The sequence below is a fragment of the Xiphophorus hellerii genome, chromosome 3 (genome assembly GCF_003331165.1).
Source record: "Xiphophorus hellerii strain 12219 chromosome 3, Xiphophorus_hellerii-4.1, whole genome shotgun sequence".
Taxonomy (NCBI): Eukaryota; Metazoa; Chordata; class Actinopteri; order Cyprinodontiformes; family Poeciliidae; genus Xiphophorus; species Xiphophorus hellerii.
Window position 1 is genome coordinate 15427437 of NC_045674.1, and position 16198 is coordinate 15443634.

Genomic DNA, 16198 nt, shown 5'->3' on the forward strand with positions numbered 1-16198 from the left:
CACATGAGGCTTCACTACGAATGACTAAACAGGATGTTAGAGTCCACGATTTTGATTCCAGCAGGGCTAAAAGAAGTCTAGAAGATTAACATGGAGTGGGGAAACTGTATTAAAACTTTTTAACTATTATGCAAGTTATTTTTCATTGGTAGATAGAATGGTTATAGTAAAAAAGAAGAATGTGGATCCTGATAGATTTTGATCGAGCATTTTTTCTGCTTTTAGCCTTCTTTCAATGAATTTAGGCCAGTTTCCCTCTCATGCCGAAAGCATGGCACTGCCACAATGTCTCATTTTTGCAAAGCACTTTAAACAAACAATTTCTTGCCTTCCACAAAGGTCAGATTTTTGAAGTACTGCCAACAGATTCTCCACATGAAACCTTTAAAGTTGGCTCATAATTAATGGTCTCCTTATCCAAACTGTCAACTTAGCCAAACAGCCACAGCAACATAGGTACAATTTAGGCATGCTAATTCATTTATTTGGATGATGGATTAAACTAAGCTCTATAAAATCTTATAATCTCGAGTTGTTATTTTATAACCTAAGCCTGATCTAAACTCCTCCACACCTTTCTCTCTGTGTACTTTGGTCTTCATGATGCTGTTTGCTCGACAGCGTTCTCTAGCAAACCTCTGAGGTCTTCTTCTTCTTCTTGGTTTTACTGGCAGTTGGCAACAAACTTTTAATAGCATTACCGCCACTTACTGGTATGGAGTGTGGTTCGTGATGGTCTATTTAACTGCTTCTGCATAGCTTATGTTTTTAGTCATTTTAATCTTTATAATTTCTTTTGCCTTCTTTCTTACTTCAAATCCCCCATATGCAACTCTATGTTGCCCTCCACAGTTAAATTTTTCTTGTACTTCTTCTAACTTGTGATCTTCACCACGTTTGGACATCTGTGCTTCCCTTTACAAACTGCTGCTATGTGTCCATACCTTTGACATCTGAAACAACAAGGGAGGGATATAAGGTCTGACCTGAAAACTGAGATAACATATTTTGATGTTTTGTGGCAACTCTTTTTCTTCAAATTCAATGAGGATTGACAAACTTCCTACTTTTTCTCCATTTATTGTTTTTGACAATCTCTTCAAGTTATTCACTTTTGCACCTACAATACTTCTCTTAATTTTATCAAGATCTTCATGGATCCCATAAATCACTCCTCTAATTTTTTATTTTCTCCCATGATTTTTTTCTCCAACACAGTTTTTTTTTACAGATATTATCCACATTTAAAGCCTTATTCTTTTGTTATTCATTTTTACAAACTACCAATAGGTTTCCATCTCTCAAAATCTTTACCATTTCAACATCTCCAATTTTCATTTTTATTTCTCTTGACACCACAATGGGGCTGACGTTATCCTGTTCTTCCTTGTTCTTAAGTTTTAATATTATTTTAAATTCCTCCCTCAAACTTTCCTCCTAACTATCCCTTCTTCTTCTGAACTACTTTCTTCCAGTTCTCGTTTACTGCGTTGAAATTAGTCAAACAACACCAATATCACCAATTCCCTTTCCTTCATCTATTTTATTTTTTCCACATCCTCTCCCTCTCCCCACTGGTGTTCACCCTTCAAAATCCATGTCTTCCTCATTTCCTATCTCCATTTCCAACCGAACCATCCACCTACCGGTTTCTGCCCAAATCCGCCTTTTCCAAATCCGATATGTTTTTATGTGTTTTGTTTTTCCCGCGCTGCTCTGACAAAAACTTCCGTTCTCGTGACCGCCGAAGACAAACCTCTGAGGTCTTCACTAAACAGCTGCGTTTATACTGATATTAAAGTACACACAGTTGGACTTCATTTAGTAATTAGGTGACTTCTTTTTAGAAAGGGTTCTGAATTCAAAAGTGCCATATCCTTTTCAAATTTTATTTGTAAAAATAATTTGAAGACTTCTCTTTTAGTTTTACAATCATGTATCAGTTTGTGTTGAGCCAGTGGACAATATCCCAGATAAAACACTGAACTTTGAAGTTTTAATTTGACAGAACATTAAAACGTCAGATAAGTATGCTATATTTTGACAGACATTGAACAAAAGACTTGTGGAAGAATAGGTGCTCACAAACAAACATGGGTGTGTTAGGTGACAGACGAGTAAGATGACATTTTTTAAATGACCAAACCAATTAAAAAAAAAACATGTTTGTTTTACATATTTGTTGTCATGACAGTATGGTATGAGATAGATGTCATGGAGCGGTGCGGTGAGGGGTGGTGAGGCAGACGCTGTAGACCCAGGTAGGATGAATAGTTGAATTTAATGAAGAAAGCACAGTCCAAACAACCGGCACGCACATTGACAACGAATTGACACTGAATTGACAAGGACCCGACGAGGAACAAGGAACACAGGTGGAGTTAAATACACAGCGGGTAATCACAGAACGAGACACACCTGGGAACAATCAAGGGGAGGACAGGACAACGAAGAGACTCTAGGACACAGAAAACTCGAAATTAAATACACAGAAAACACAGATCCTGACAATAGATAATCTGAGAAAAAAAATCAAGCTCCTTATCTTCCTCCCAGAGGTACAGTTGCCATCTGTAGCAATGCACCACTGCCGGTCAAAAGTAACCAGGAGTGACTAACAGCGCGAACCCTTCTCCTGGCTCTGATTAGTTGTTTCTGACTAAGTGGTGTATTTCTGAAGTTAGTCCTGGGAGCACTGGGAAGAAGTCATAAGAGCTACATTTTTTATAGATTATTTGTCTTATACTGTCATGACATAATGACAACTTTAACAAATATGTAAAAAAAAGAAAAAAAGAAAGAAAGATATTGTTCTACAGCTTTAAGAACAGACTCCACTTGGAGTCTGTTTACCTCTGGTGGCAAATGCTTCAGCTGGTGTTATCCATTTAAATAGATTTAAATTTACAAAACAAATACTGGCCAGAACATTTGCAAAGTAAAAGAACTGTGTGCAGCAAGACTAAGGAATAGCTACTACTTAACTGAAGAGGCATAATTTTGTTGTTGCCTACAATGTAATTATAGTTTGTAGGCAAGTAATTGCTGCATCACACTTCCTCTGATGCTCAATAATTTAAAAGTGAGGTTTAATTTTTGGCGTCAAGCAGCAAAAAGTTACGTGTTGATAATGTCTAGTGAAGTAGCCCCAAATGTTCTTTTTCATCTATGTGTTTTAGGTATTCATATCTCAGTCAATAGGGGTAAAAGCTTCAACTTCATCTACACCAATGTTTTTTTTTATATACAGTACAGACCAAAAGTTTGGACACACTTTCTAATTGAATTCAATGAGAAGATGTGTCCAAACTTTTGGTCTGTACTGTATATAATTTATAGTTTGGTGTGGAGTTTCATGGTTTCTCCTGGAGCCACACAGAACCAAACATGGTAACTATTTGATGTTGCCAAAAAAACGTAGTGTAAGCCATGTATTCAAATTGTTGCTAAAGGACACCGGAAACAGGGAGGGATTTAATTTGAATATCTGAGCCTGAGATAGTCCACAGCTTTGAGTGAGAATGACTTCTGAATAACATAGCTTTTTTTTTTTTTGGTTGAACTGGTAGCTGATACACGGTCAGGGTAGGCGGTTCTCGGTGGGGTCAGCCTGACTTTGAGAACTTTCATCTCATTATTTTAAACTTGTAGGACCTTAAGTATTATCAACCTGAATTGAATAACTGCATTAAACCATGAAAAGGTATGCTCATAATATGTATGAGGAATGTACTGAGTAGCTAAACATGAACTTATATTTTTATTTTTATTTTGGGAAAACAAATATAAATGGAAGCCGTCATGAGGTGGGCGGTGTGGTTTGACAATACTGTTGTGAACAGGAGCGAGTCATTTTGCCATTTTACTATTTTGTACAGATTTAACCATTTCATGCCAAACTCTTTCAGATACAAAATGGTGCCACCTGCCACAGGATGGTTCTATTTTGTCTGTCAGTAAAGGTGCTCTGCACCTCTATGAACTCTATTTTCATTCTTGTTCAACATGTGCTCTCACCTACTCATGTTCAGAATAACAAAAAAGTAAATACATGTTTGTCTTTCACTGGATCCCAAATGTCACTGATGTCAATGCAAGATCAAGATGGCCTGAAATGTGCATGTAAAGCAATAAGCAATGATTTGTGCACTGAAGTGTAGCCCAGTGCACAAGTTCCACTTGTCCTTTCTGTGTACCACTATCTAAACACTGTATGTGTGTTTTTATCTCATCAAACAAGGTTTTTGTTTACTCTGTGTGCGTTTCTGTGAGACAGCACAGAGACAAACAGAAGAGGGAAATTCCTTTTGCCGGGGAGAAGCTTTAAGGTGGAGCCAGTTGTAAAGAAAACCCTGTGTGAGTCACTGGGAACCCAACAAACATGACGAATAAAAGCCACTGCTGCATTGCTGTGCTTATGTGCAGCTTAACTCTATAAATGACATCTGTAACATAAAAGCAAAATGCGGGTAATTCTCTGCAAGCAGGTTGTTTAAAATTATTTTTCTTTTTTTAATAAAACCAAGAATGTTGCTAAGCAAGAAAATCAAAAGCTAAACTCCCAAACTGCTGGCATAATGTCAGTGAAACAGACCTGAACAAACACACAGAGAAACAAAACACAGGCAGCTGAATCGGTTTGCACTAAGCAGAGTAAACTGATTAGATTACTCATGGATTTAATAAGATGTTTTAAAGCTTATGTTAAAATGAATTGCATAAGATTTGAGTAATACTCTTGTTATGCAGATTTCAGTTTGTGGCAGTCAAAATATTGAATTATGAATCGTATTGGGCTCTTGTAAATGATTATTTTATTAATTGAGTAATTTATTGAGTATTCTGATGGTTAATCAAGTAATAGAATAAAATATCTGATCAAGTAAAATGTTGGTAAATACTGCAATAACAGCAGCATTAATATTACCCATTAGGGATGAAAAAAATTGTGTGCATCCCTAACAATTACTTTTCAGTCGTTTAGAAAATTAACCTATAACAATAATAGTTCCACACCTACAACACAGACATATACTGTAAGTGTCTTTGTGAGCAGACTCACAAAGACACTTATAAAAAAATGTCTAATTTTTAGTCTATAGCCATTTGGAGCTTTTGTGTCCATGTTATCGACGAGATATGGCACCTTCTTCACACGCAGAAAAACGGTGTGATCCACCAGCCACTTGTTGCGACCGAGATGGTGGGAAATTTATTTTCCGGTTTGTCCGTAAAGCTATGCTAAACATGAGCTACAGCAGCTCACTGTGTTCCAACTATCTGCATGAGTCTCTGCTCCACCTGCATGCATACATCTGCCACGCATCTCGCCCTATTTGCATGATTCAGCCACTATTCAGCAGCTGCTTGAGGAGAAAGACTGTCGTATTCCATGCATCGCGGCAATTATTTTAAGAATGTTTGTGGATCCGCCGAAAAACGATGCAAAACCGGATATTATCATCTGTTAATGAAATTCCCCTAAATGCCCCAACCAAACTTGAAAATTGGACATGCTGTGTTGATAGCACTTAGCATTTGTGAACAACACGTAGGCAGAAGTGAATGCTTTGCGCATCATAAATAACCACATGACTGGAATACGGTGAACTAAGCGGTAAAACTTAATATAAAGCAGCTTCAAGGCAGATAATTTGCCTCAGGAAAGTTTAATAATCGAGGTACTCGACTCATCCAGGGAACTGTGAAAGCCTTAGAATCATATTTAATTGCTTTGCTAAGGTGGAGTCACAAAGGTGGTTTGATTGTCTGCCAGCAAAAACTACTCAAACATAATCGGACTAAATCACATATTGTGAGCCCGGTGAAGAGTAGGAGCAATGACAAAGGGAGATCCTGATGAATTTTTGCACCATCAAAAAAAAGGACACTGGAAGATTTAGCACATAAAAGCCCAAAATTCTGTCTCAGAAAATGAAAATGTGCAGGAGTAATAATTCAAACACTGTTTTCAATAACAACAATGGGTATTATAACCATATTGCTATGGTTATCACTGTTGTTTGTGCATCTTTTACTATCACACTTTTTCCTTCCACTTAATTTTCCAATAATATGCTGGGACCTAGCTTTCTCTGAGAAGTCAAATCTTTAGCAATGCCATTTTGAGTCTTACCTTTCAGTGGCTATCTACTGGTTAAATGTTAAGTCAGCAGACTTTGGCCTGATTAGATTTCTGTAATAAAAATCCACATTTGTTTGAATTTATGGAATATTCTAAAATACAAAAGTATTAGGGTTAGGGTTTTGAATAACAGAAAAAAAAAACCCACAAACATTATTACAAATATATTCCATCTAACTATTGTTTGCAGCTTCTTATCAATGCAGGGACACAGGAAGTCTGGTACTTATTCCCAGCAGTTACTGGGAGAGAAAGTGAGTACTGGGTCACATGTCCATCAAAAAGATAAAGTGGACAAACAACCATGTCCACACATACTCAGATTGAAGAGCCATTTAGAATAACCCATAAACCCAACTGCATTTTTTCTGGACCGTGATAGCCTGCTGTAAAGCTGCATTCAAACTACAGGTAAACTCCATACACGAAGAAAAGGCAGCAGTTCTCCCATTTGAGGCTCTCTTCAGCCCATCAAACTACTTGTTTGTCCTGAAAATGTCTTTTCAGAGATATTTTATATTATATTCTTTTTTTCCCTTTTCTTCTTTCAGGTTTTTGTTTTTAAAAATGTTTGTGTTCCCAGTTGATTGGCTATTTTTGCTTTATGCTTTCTGCTTCCTATTATCTGCTTTGCTCACATATGAAAATTCCTCTTGCCCTGACTAGAAACAACAAATTCAAAACAAGACACAAACAGCCCCATAACAACAAGACAGAAATGCATTCATTTACAAATGCCAGTGGGAAACATAGTTTTGTCATTCGATTAACTGCTTATAACTGTCAGCAACTTTATGTTAAGCAGTCTGTTTCTGCAATTGCCAGAAACAGAAGAATCATAAGAAATGAATTTATGTTTATCCCAAGACATAAAAACTTCTACTGGATATTGCCCATTTTGTTGTGTATGAAAAACCTTGTGCTCAGTGATGCCTCCATGTTTATCAGAGTTACTTACCGAAGGCAGCAAACACATTTACCATAATCATATCTTCAGCTCAAAACAATCTAGAATGCCAAGCAAGCATGTGGAGACAGTGGAGAGGAGTGACTCGACCTGCAGAACCTGCAACCGATGATGGCCACATGCCAAAACTGGCTGAAAATCAGGAGGACAGAAAGAAAACAATAAAACATTGATGCCGTTGGCACGGAATATTTCCCAAGAAAAATGTATTATTTACGCAAAACAGCCACTCGTGTGGCAACAACTTTGTGCATTTAGGTTTCATGTAGATGTGCTGTAAAGGAGGAGATGTCTGTCAATTTGAATGTGGTATGGTTGTTGCATTCTACTGTCAAGTAAAGTTTATTTGTATAGCACATTTCAGCAACAAGGCAGTTCAAAGTGCTTTCATAACAATATACAATTACCAATTATGAAACAAGCAACAAACATTACGTTTAAACAAGTGTCAAGTAAATACACAAATATGCAGGTCAATATTCCACTTGCTTCTCATAAAAGTCAGGTATGGTGGGATTTTAATGCACAATAGTCTCTCAGGTTTACATAAATTATTTTCTAAGATAAAACTATTCAGTGAGTTGTTAATCCCAGAAGTCAGAGGAGAATAGGCAGACATTTTGTGAAAATGTAGCTTGGTCAAACAAATCTCCTTCAATAATATTGTCAGAATTTGGCAAAAACAACATGAGAGCATGGATCCACCAAATACTGTAATGTTTTGTCGCTTTTTGTGCTGTCTTTAAATATAGTTTTTTAACAAAACAAATATGTTAAGCCTGATCTTAAAAGTAGACAGGAAGTCTGTTTCACAAACAAAACGTAGGAGTTGGGTGTGCTGCGGAGGAGCTTGATAACCAAAATCTCTTCATCTTTTTGGCAGAGATGGCATATTCTTAACAGTAAATCAACGCCTTTGACCTCTGCTTTTATTATTTTTTTCCTTCCAGCTAAACTACAAAAGAAGTGTACAGTTTTTCAGTTGATGCAGTTATTCCCATTAACAAACAACCCAAAAAAGAAACTACCTTCATTCAAGCATAACTGAAAAAAGAAGAGCACTAGCACGATAGTGGCAGAAGGGAGGCTGCCCGAGGCCTGCTGTACCTCTGATGGTTGCTAAAGGAACAGACACACACCCTTAACAGAAACTCGTTTTTTAAAAGTAATTTGAAGGTATTTAGAATTTTTTTGTTATTGCTGAAATTTTCTACTCTAATTTTTTCATCTGAGTGACAAATTGAGAGTACATCTAGCACATCCACAATGAATCTCTGCTTAATGTTGCTGCTTACTATTAAGCTAGAGTTGGAACTGCAGCAAAGCTATCTGCTGCAGGAAGTTAGAAGGATAAGACAACTGCATCAGACTGAGACTTATGATAAAGTGTAATGATTATTGGTTTTTGCCATGTGGCAAAAAGATAAGTAGTTTAGATAATAGGATCTATGTTTTAAAATGTTCACTTTCTGCTTACCATTTGCCACTCACTAACAGGCCATGACAATGAGATAATTATTCATTTCATAATTCATAATGCCACACCTAATTGGTAATAGAATAGAATAGAATAGAATAGAATAGAATAGAAGTGTAAGTTTTTGAAATTAGATGGTTTTGTCTGTTGAATTCAGTTTGCAAAGGTGAAAATGAATAAGCAAGTCATTGTTTCCTCTTCTGATTCCTTTGTCTTTATATGTGATCAAGCTTTTATAAATGTTTTCAGTGGAGCTTTTTTATGGAACAAATTAGTTTAACAAAAGACAGTGACTTATTTTATTACATGACTTCACTTGCTGCTGTGCAAGTGAAGTCATATTACAGCGAGTATAAAAGCTGACCTGAATGAAATACAAACCTGATTTAGGTTTTTAGTTTTAAGTACATGACAATTATTCATATAGATGAATTTATTTTCACTTGGCATTAAAACAGAACTCAGGTGAGATTAATGGCTCTGGTGCCATTTCGTTTTGAATAAGATGTCTGTGTTGTAGTTTTTTTTGTATTTAAATTTAAATACTATATATTAATTGTGATGAATACTTCTTACATTTATTTCTTATTATGTAAATGATCGTTTGGTTTCCCAAACACACTGTAGTAAGCAAGTGACTCTTCTTTTAAAAGGTTGTTAACTTGGGGTTAACCTGCCAAACTTGCCAGACCTGTACTCATACAATGGGTTTCCGTGAAACCACAAACGGCTCTTCAAATGTCAAATGTCTTTTGCTTGTATTTTCAAACATGAAAAGAATACGGAGAATTGCCTCCCATTTTGTGGAACACAAAACCTGTTTCTGGATTTCCTGGTTTCTTTTTGTTGAAGTATAGAATATATTAATCCTTTACTCACAATTTGCTCTTGCTTCAGGGGATGGTGGTTGAAATTGCACACCTGATGGGAGAGCAATCTTTAATCCAGGTGTAGCTTATCTGTACAGCTTCCATATTTTCATTACGCTCAAGCAAATAAATGCAAATAGGCCTTTTGATGACTTTACAGCAAAAGCGCCATAGTATTTTCATTAATTAATGGAATGAGTTGCCGTTTTATGTATTCTTTGGATTAAATACTTAAATAAAATGAAATAGGTGGCAAATATACAAAAGCTGGCAATAATTTAAGAAACAATAGGTATATGATTAAAATCAGCTTTTCTCATCAGCTTTTGTTTTTCCTTGTAATTTTATCATGAGATTTAGTTGTAGACATGTCTCACATTTGTGACACCACAAGTGGATCTTCTATAGTACTTGCAGCAGTTTAGTTTAGCAGATGATTGAAGACATTATTCTACTAATTACTGTCCTATACTGTTCTGATAAGTACCCAGATTGTATAGGTTTCATTTTCTACTAATTTACTAAGGATCTTGAACATGGTTTCACTATGTTATACATTAAATACAAATTTCAAACAAAATAGATACAAACTTTATAAGAACTATATGAATCTTTTACATATGGGTCAACAAAGAAAGAGGGAGAAAGAGTAAATGGGTTGCTATATTTGCTTTCAGATCTTACACACTTAAATGCAGCTCTCATGCCATCACACCCACAACAACACTGTGGTTGTAAAATCCCCACTCACCCTCTGCTGTTTACCAGCTTGGTGTAAAAATGTGGTCTTTCAGAGCCAGGAAGCATACAGGCTTTGTGGGACTCACAACTGACCCATATTATTAGACTAAATTTAGAATAAAACTCTTACAGTTTATTCTGAAACTACTCTTGGAGCCCTATTGCGTAAGTCTCTTACTTTTAAAGAACACAATGCATTTAATACAACTTAGGGCTGTGCATTGGAGCAACCATTTTGAACCTGTGTTCTTCATACTGAGCAGCTTCTTACCTGACTTCAGGTTTTCCTGCAATAAATGTTGATTTCTGAGAAATGTTACAACTAATAAACAATCTTAGATAAGCAACATATAAAATCAGTAATACCTGGACATGTCTTATTACACCACTACCAACTGATAAAGCTATCAAACGAGTATTTTTGTTAGATTAGTTTTTAATTAATTCCACTGCTTAAATTACTGCGTAATGGCAAAACCAGCTATGCATAGAACACTGCCTCCACCTGGCAGGCAGGATGGAAAATGCAGTTACAAACCAGATGATGGTTTCTATAGATGGTGGTAATGGACTTCTCATGTTTTGTGCAAGTCTACATAAAATACCAGACAAGTCTTGACCTGAAATCCAGATACATAGGTTTACACAAAAGTTTCAAAAGTGTTAAAAATATGTAAAAACAAAAAACAAAAATAACAAGATTAACAATTACAATAATATTAATAATAGACTGTGCAGGATTATAACATAGAAAATTCTGCACAGTTATCAGAAATAGAAATGTATTAAAGATCCAAAGATGCAGCTGAGCAGGATGACTTATTTGAATGTAAATAATGTGCATTAATATTTAACATTAAAATGACAACAGACTCTTTAAAACACAGTGTATCAGTGTAGTGTGGAAACAGATAAGCAATAGCATCAGAAATGTTACTTAAAAGTGAGTAAGACTAGTTTGGATGAATGTGTGAATACCATCAGGGGTGTAAAGACCTAGATTTTTTTGCGAGCAGTGATGGTTATAAAGTGTTACAGTCGCAGTTAGGAAGGATCTCCTTTAATGTTCCTTTGCACATCTAGGAACTTGTACAGTGTATCTCTCTACTTAGGATGCAGCAGTCTGTCAGCGAAGGAACTCTCTAGCTGAGCAACAGCTTCATGCATGGAGTGGGAGACACTGTTCAATTCTAGCCAGAGTTCTTCTGTCTCCCACCACCTGAACCTCCTAGAACTGAACTAGCCTTCCTCATGAGCTTAGCTAACCATAAAGAAGGAGACATATTATGAAGCTGGACTAGATTTGGAACCAATTGGAATGGACACCAAAAGACAGTGATGCCTGGACAACATCTTTGCTCCGCAAAGTATTCATACCAATTCAAAGCTACAAACTGTTTTGTTGGTTTCTTTTATGAAAGACAAACACAACATAGCATTTGATTGAAAAGTGAAAAAAAAGCATACAAGGTTTAAAGATTATTTTTATTCATAGAATCCATTTGGTGTATTCAGCAATTATATTCATCTCATAAGCCATTTAATTAGTCAGCATCTATCTATCTATCTATCTGTCTATCTGTCTGTCTGTCTGTCCGTCCGTCCGTCCGTCCGTCCATCTATCTATCTATGGTTGCTAATTACCAACAATAAAACATGTATAAACATATGAAAACAGTCTTTGATCATCTTCACTCCTAACAGTCTGCAGCACACATACCTGCTCAACCCGTTCAGACTTTTCCCTTTATTTGTTTTCCTCTGTTCAAACAGACAATAAAAGCTTTTAGTCTTTGAAAAGACGGAAGTCAAGATTCCTTGATCAAACATTCAAAAAAGGGTGTTTTTCACTCGTTGAAAAACACATTGAACAGGTTCCAAAACAAGGCATTTTTCAGGACAACTTCCTTCCAGAGATTTAAAAAAAATAAGAGTAGATCCAGCTTAGCCCTGTGAGGAGGGGCAGACAGTGATGTGTGCACAACAAAGCCCTGTCAAGGTGTCCTGTTAAATGCTTCAAGAGCTTCTCTTTAAACACGACAGAGTCAGACTTCATAGCTATAATTTATTTTCACACATTATGCACGTTACTTTAGAAACCAGTATACAAGGAAAGTTTTGGGTTTTTTTCAGCAGCTTGAAGAGTCAGCAGTTTTCTTTGAAGAAAACATTAAATCTACACACCATTTTTCTGTTATTTGGTTGGTCCCTTTAGTTTCTTCAGCCTTCTCCCTCCTCCCCCCCCTGGCCTTTCCCCTTGCCTCTCTTCCCTCCCCTTCCTGTCTTCTTTTGGTAGTAGCATTTAGCGAGGTCGCTCACACACCGGCAGAACTCGCGGAAGTTCACCTCTCCATCGTGGTTTTTGTCCAACATCTCCATTGCTTCCTCAATGTCACCTGCACTGATTATATCCTGGAGAACATGCAAATGTAACGGTGTTAACAGCAGCAGGAGCAATGAAAACAACGATGTGCACAAACGGTTGCACATATTTCCTTAATTAAGCTGCTTCACCTTTAAGTCGGGACTCTGGATTTCCTGTTCGAAGAGCTTTTTGAGCTCCTCCTTGTTCAGCTGACGTTTCTTGCCACCATCATCAGCATACTCCATAAAAATATCCACAATGTTGGTGATGACCTGGTCCAGGCGGGCCATGGTTGAGACTGGACAAAAACTAACATTTAAGGTTGCAAGAAATGTAAGGAAAAGAGTGAAATACCTTTTAATTGTATTCTAGCAATGGTAGATCATACATGCAAGCATGGGAATAATAATAGATAATTAAAGGTAATACTACAAGATTTAGTAACTTTTTATAATCAGCATTAAATAATTTCCATGCTTTTGTTTTGTTGTTTTTTTTCCTTCTTCATAAAGCTTTCTCTGGGTACTCACCTGACAGTTTGTGTCCACCAGGTGAAGAGTGTGTTTGTGTCAGCAGCTTGGTCCCAACTGAGACTGCCGCAGGCTTGAAAGGAAAGACTTTCTCTTAAACAGTGGGTCCGCTGTGTGTGGCTCACACAAACACATGAATGGAAATAGCCATACACACACCATGAGTGATTCATGCATATAAAATGTGCCTCACTCCACCCCTGCCAGCATCACCAGCTCTGTCTTTTATGTGTATAGAACACCCCAGCAGAAACAGGCAAATGTTTGTGTCTGTGTACAGAAATAACCTACAAGCTTTTTTTCTTTCTTATAGGCAGATCATTTTGAGTATATTGCTCATAAACTGCTGCATGAGTTCTGCTACAAACTGAGTTGATCACTTAAGGCTGGAAAACTCCAATTTTAATGAAAACCAGCTCAGTGTAATCTTGAAGAAAGGAATGGAAACTTGTTGTTAGGGGTTTATGTCAATGCAGAACCTCTGTGTGTGCATGCATGTGATGAGTACATTTCTTTCTGATTTAGACCGGGGATTTACTAATAAATCAGGGTTGTGTTTTATTTCAGGTTTGCTGCTTCCAAGAAATTGTAGTTCTGACTGTGATTCTTTGTGCATTGGTCTCTGGTGGTTTTTATTCATTTCCTCGTGATCATTTTCACAAGAATTGGATTGTTGTAACAAGTGACACATCCAGGCCTCAAAAACGGATCTGAAACTTAAGGTAGGCTCATTGTGCAAGGTTATTTTTTACAGTGATTTAGAAGAGTATGCATATCCTTGTCATTTTTCTACTGTTTATTATTGCAAAAATTCTGAAAACAACGTGCAATTTTTTATGGACTGCGTTATCTTGACCAGGCAAAAACATTAAATAAGTTGAAGCTTGTGGCTTTAACATACTCCTATGTGAAAGTAGGGATCAGGAGACTTTGCAGAAAGGTGTATGTGTTTTGCTGCAAGTAGCCTGCAAAAATACAAATTTGTTGCAATAATAAAAAAAATGAGACAGTTCAACACATGTAGCACTGTCATGATGATTCTCAAACAACTGTAAACAGATAAACTGACAAATGAATAATCATCTGAAGGAAAATGCATCGCTCAGCTCCCGTGTCATTGGTTTGCTGGATTTTATTCCTGTTTCTAAAAAGCAGACTTTTAAAAACAGTTTTATGCTCCTTATACCATGTACAGTCTTAAGACCTAACACTCCTTCTTTTGGTAGGCTTCTGCACATTTATGACTTTTAAAAACATCCTCTGAATGGACGCATTGTACCCATTGTGACTATTTTAAGAAAGTCCGGCTGATTGGAAGCATAAAGTAAAGAAAAGGAGAATGGTTTAATGCCTTTTTCACAAAACTGTAACTCAGAAATATTTTTAAAAATGCTTCTTTAAAATACAGCTTTCATGTTACAAAATCTACCATACATGAGCGTCCTGACTATGCCCTTGTGCATGTAGGATTCTGATCTGAGTCTTTTTACTTTATTCTGCTTGGTGTGACTCATTCTTGTTTTTCCACTCCTCTGTTCCAAGGCAGTGGGCTGGAAGCACTTTTCACTTCAATTTAACCCCCACCAAGTTCCCTCTGTGGATCAGTTCACTCTTTAATCAGGCCACATTACCTTCACCTATTGTGGACTGATCACATTTCCCATGCAGGAGAGGGTAAGGAAACTAAGCCTTCATATCGTATGTTGCTGAAGACAAAAACATTAAACTTTTTAGCACCATATTGTCCAGGAGATGCTTTACAGGTTCACTGCTGGAGAGGGACTCCTGCACCTCCTCAGGGTTAAATCCACAACCTGAACATGTAAGAGCTTTTATCTTTATGCAATTCAGAATTTAGGAGTACACTTATCAGGGCAGTAATTTATTTATTTATTTATTTATTTTTTTCAAAAAGTGATGCTGTTGTTATGCTAGCACAAATGCATCATGTTTGACTACATACTCATTTATCCTCAGTGATCCACAGGTTAAATCTCATTTCTCTGTTGACAAGTTCTGGCTGCAGCCAAAAGAGCAGGTCTATTTTAAATGAGTTAAACCTGATTTCATTGGTTTGGACTTTAGTTTGGGTTGAAGCCATGCAGTGGAGAGCATAGCTTTTTTGTTCAGTGCTTGCTTCATTGAACATCACTGGCAACTTATCAGACTTCTCTGGTGTTTTAAAAGCCCCTGAACCAAATACAAGCGATGCAGGAGAGCTGGAACATAAACCTACTTTTATATGTGGATTACTCAGTTATTACCAGGAAAGGCAGCAGGTTTATATCCAGAGCTGTAGTTTTAAAAATGACAATACTGTTGTCTGGTAACTAAATAAGATTTTAATTCACAAGAGTTTTCCTAGTTGATCTTGAAATACATTAAAACTGTATATGTGAATATTTAACAACATATTATTAAAGCATAATGTGTTTGCTTTTATCTAAAATCTTTTTGTTTAATAAAGCTAGTTTTACTTGGGTATGAGTTTAAAGCCCTTCAGCCTCCAGGCTCTGTTTTAACCCCCTGCCTGTGAGAGGGGCCACCTTCCCACAGGCAGGGATTGCAATCTTATTGTGGTCAGGGGGCTTGGTGCCTCAGTGACCCTAAGAACAATACAGCAGGAGCGTCAGCTTCAGATGGGACTCCCAGGCTGGACAGGTGTTGTGAGAGAGGCCTGATAAAACGCAATCAACTTTTGTGTTGTTGGACACAGTTTACAGCACAGGTGTTAAACTCCAGTCCTGGAGGGCCACTGTCCTGCAACTTTTAGATGTGCCTCTGCTGCACCACACCTGAGTAGAATAATTAGGTCATTAGCAAGGCTCTGCAGAACTGATCTACACAAGAAGGAGGTAATTAAGCCATTTCATTCCAGTGTTTTGTACCTGTGGCACATCTAAAAACTGCAGGACAGCGTCCCTTGAGGACTGGAGTTTGACACCCCTGGTTTACACCAATGCCATGAAGACTTCCCATGAATAAAACACTACTCAACAATAACAATAGCAATAAATATGCAGGCTCATATGTATTGCTCCGGCAATACATAATGTGTAGGCCTATGCATGTTCCCTTTACAGTTCTTCCTGCCCCCATAGAAC

The 16198-nt window shown here is 37.0% G+C and overlaps 1 protein-coding gene and 1 long non-coding RNA gene across 3 annotated transcripts; both read right to left on the bottom strand.

Moving 5' to 3' along the window:
- Window positions 1-5862: 5862 nt before the first annotated feature.
- On the bottom strand, window positions 5863-10464 carry LOC116717060 (uncharacterized). The gene is made up of 3 exons (XR_004338682.1): window positions 10210-10464; window positions 9469-9510; window positions 5863-7244 (listed from the first exon to the last, which is right to left on the bottom strand). It is a non-coding gene; the product is annotated as an uncharacterized LOC116717060 (long non-coding RNA).
- A 1786-nt stretch (window positions 10465-12250) lies between these two features.
- On the bottom strand, window positions 12251-13229 carry s100w (S100 calcium binding protein W). Of its 2 annotated transcripts, none has more exons than XM_032558127.1 (3): window positions 13095-13229; window positions 12714-12862; window positions 12251-12611 (listed from the first exon to the last, which is right to left on the bottom strand). In XM_032558127.1, the coding sequence occupies exons 2-3, from the start codon at window positions 12852-12854 to the stop codon at window positions 12420-12422; spliced, it is 333 nt and encodes a 110-aa protein (XP_032414018.1). In that variant the 5' UTR covers window positions 12855-12862; window positions 13095-13229; the 3' UTR covers window positions 12251-12419. The 2 variants fall into 2 exon arrangements, with proteins under 2 accessions (XP_032414018.1, XP_032414017.1); XM_032558126.1 differs by having other exon boundaries at window positions 12714-12873; window positions 13095-13228.
- Window positions 13230-16198: the final 2969 nt, after the last annotated feature.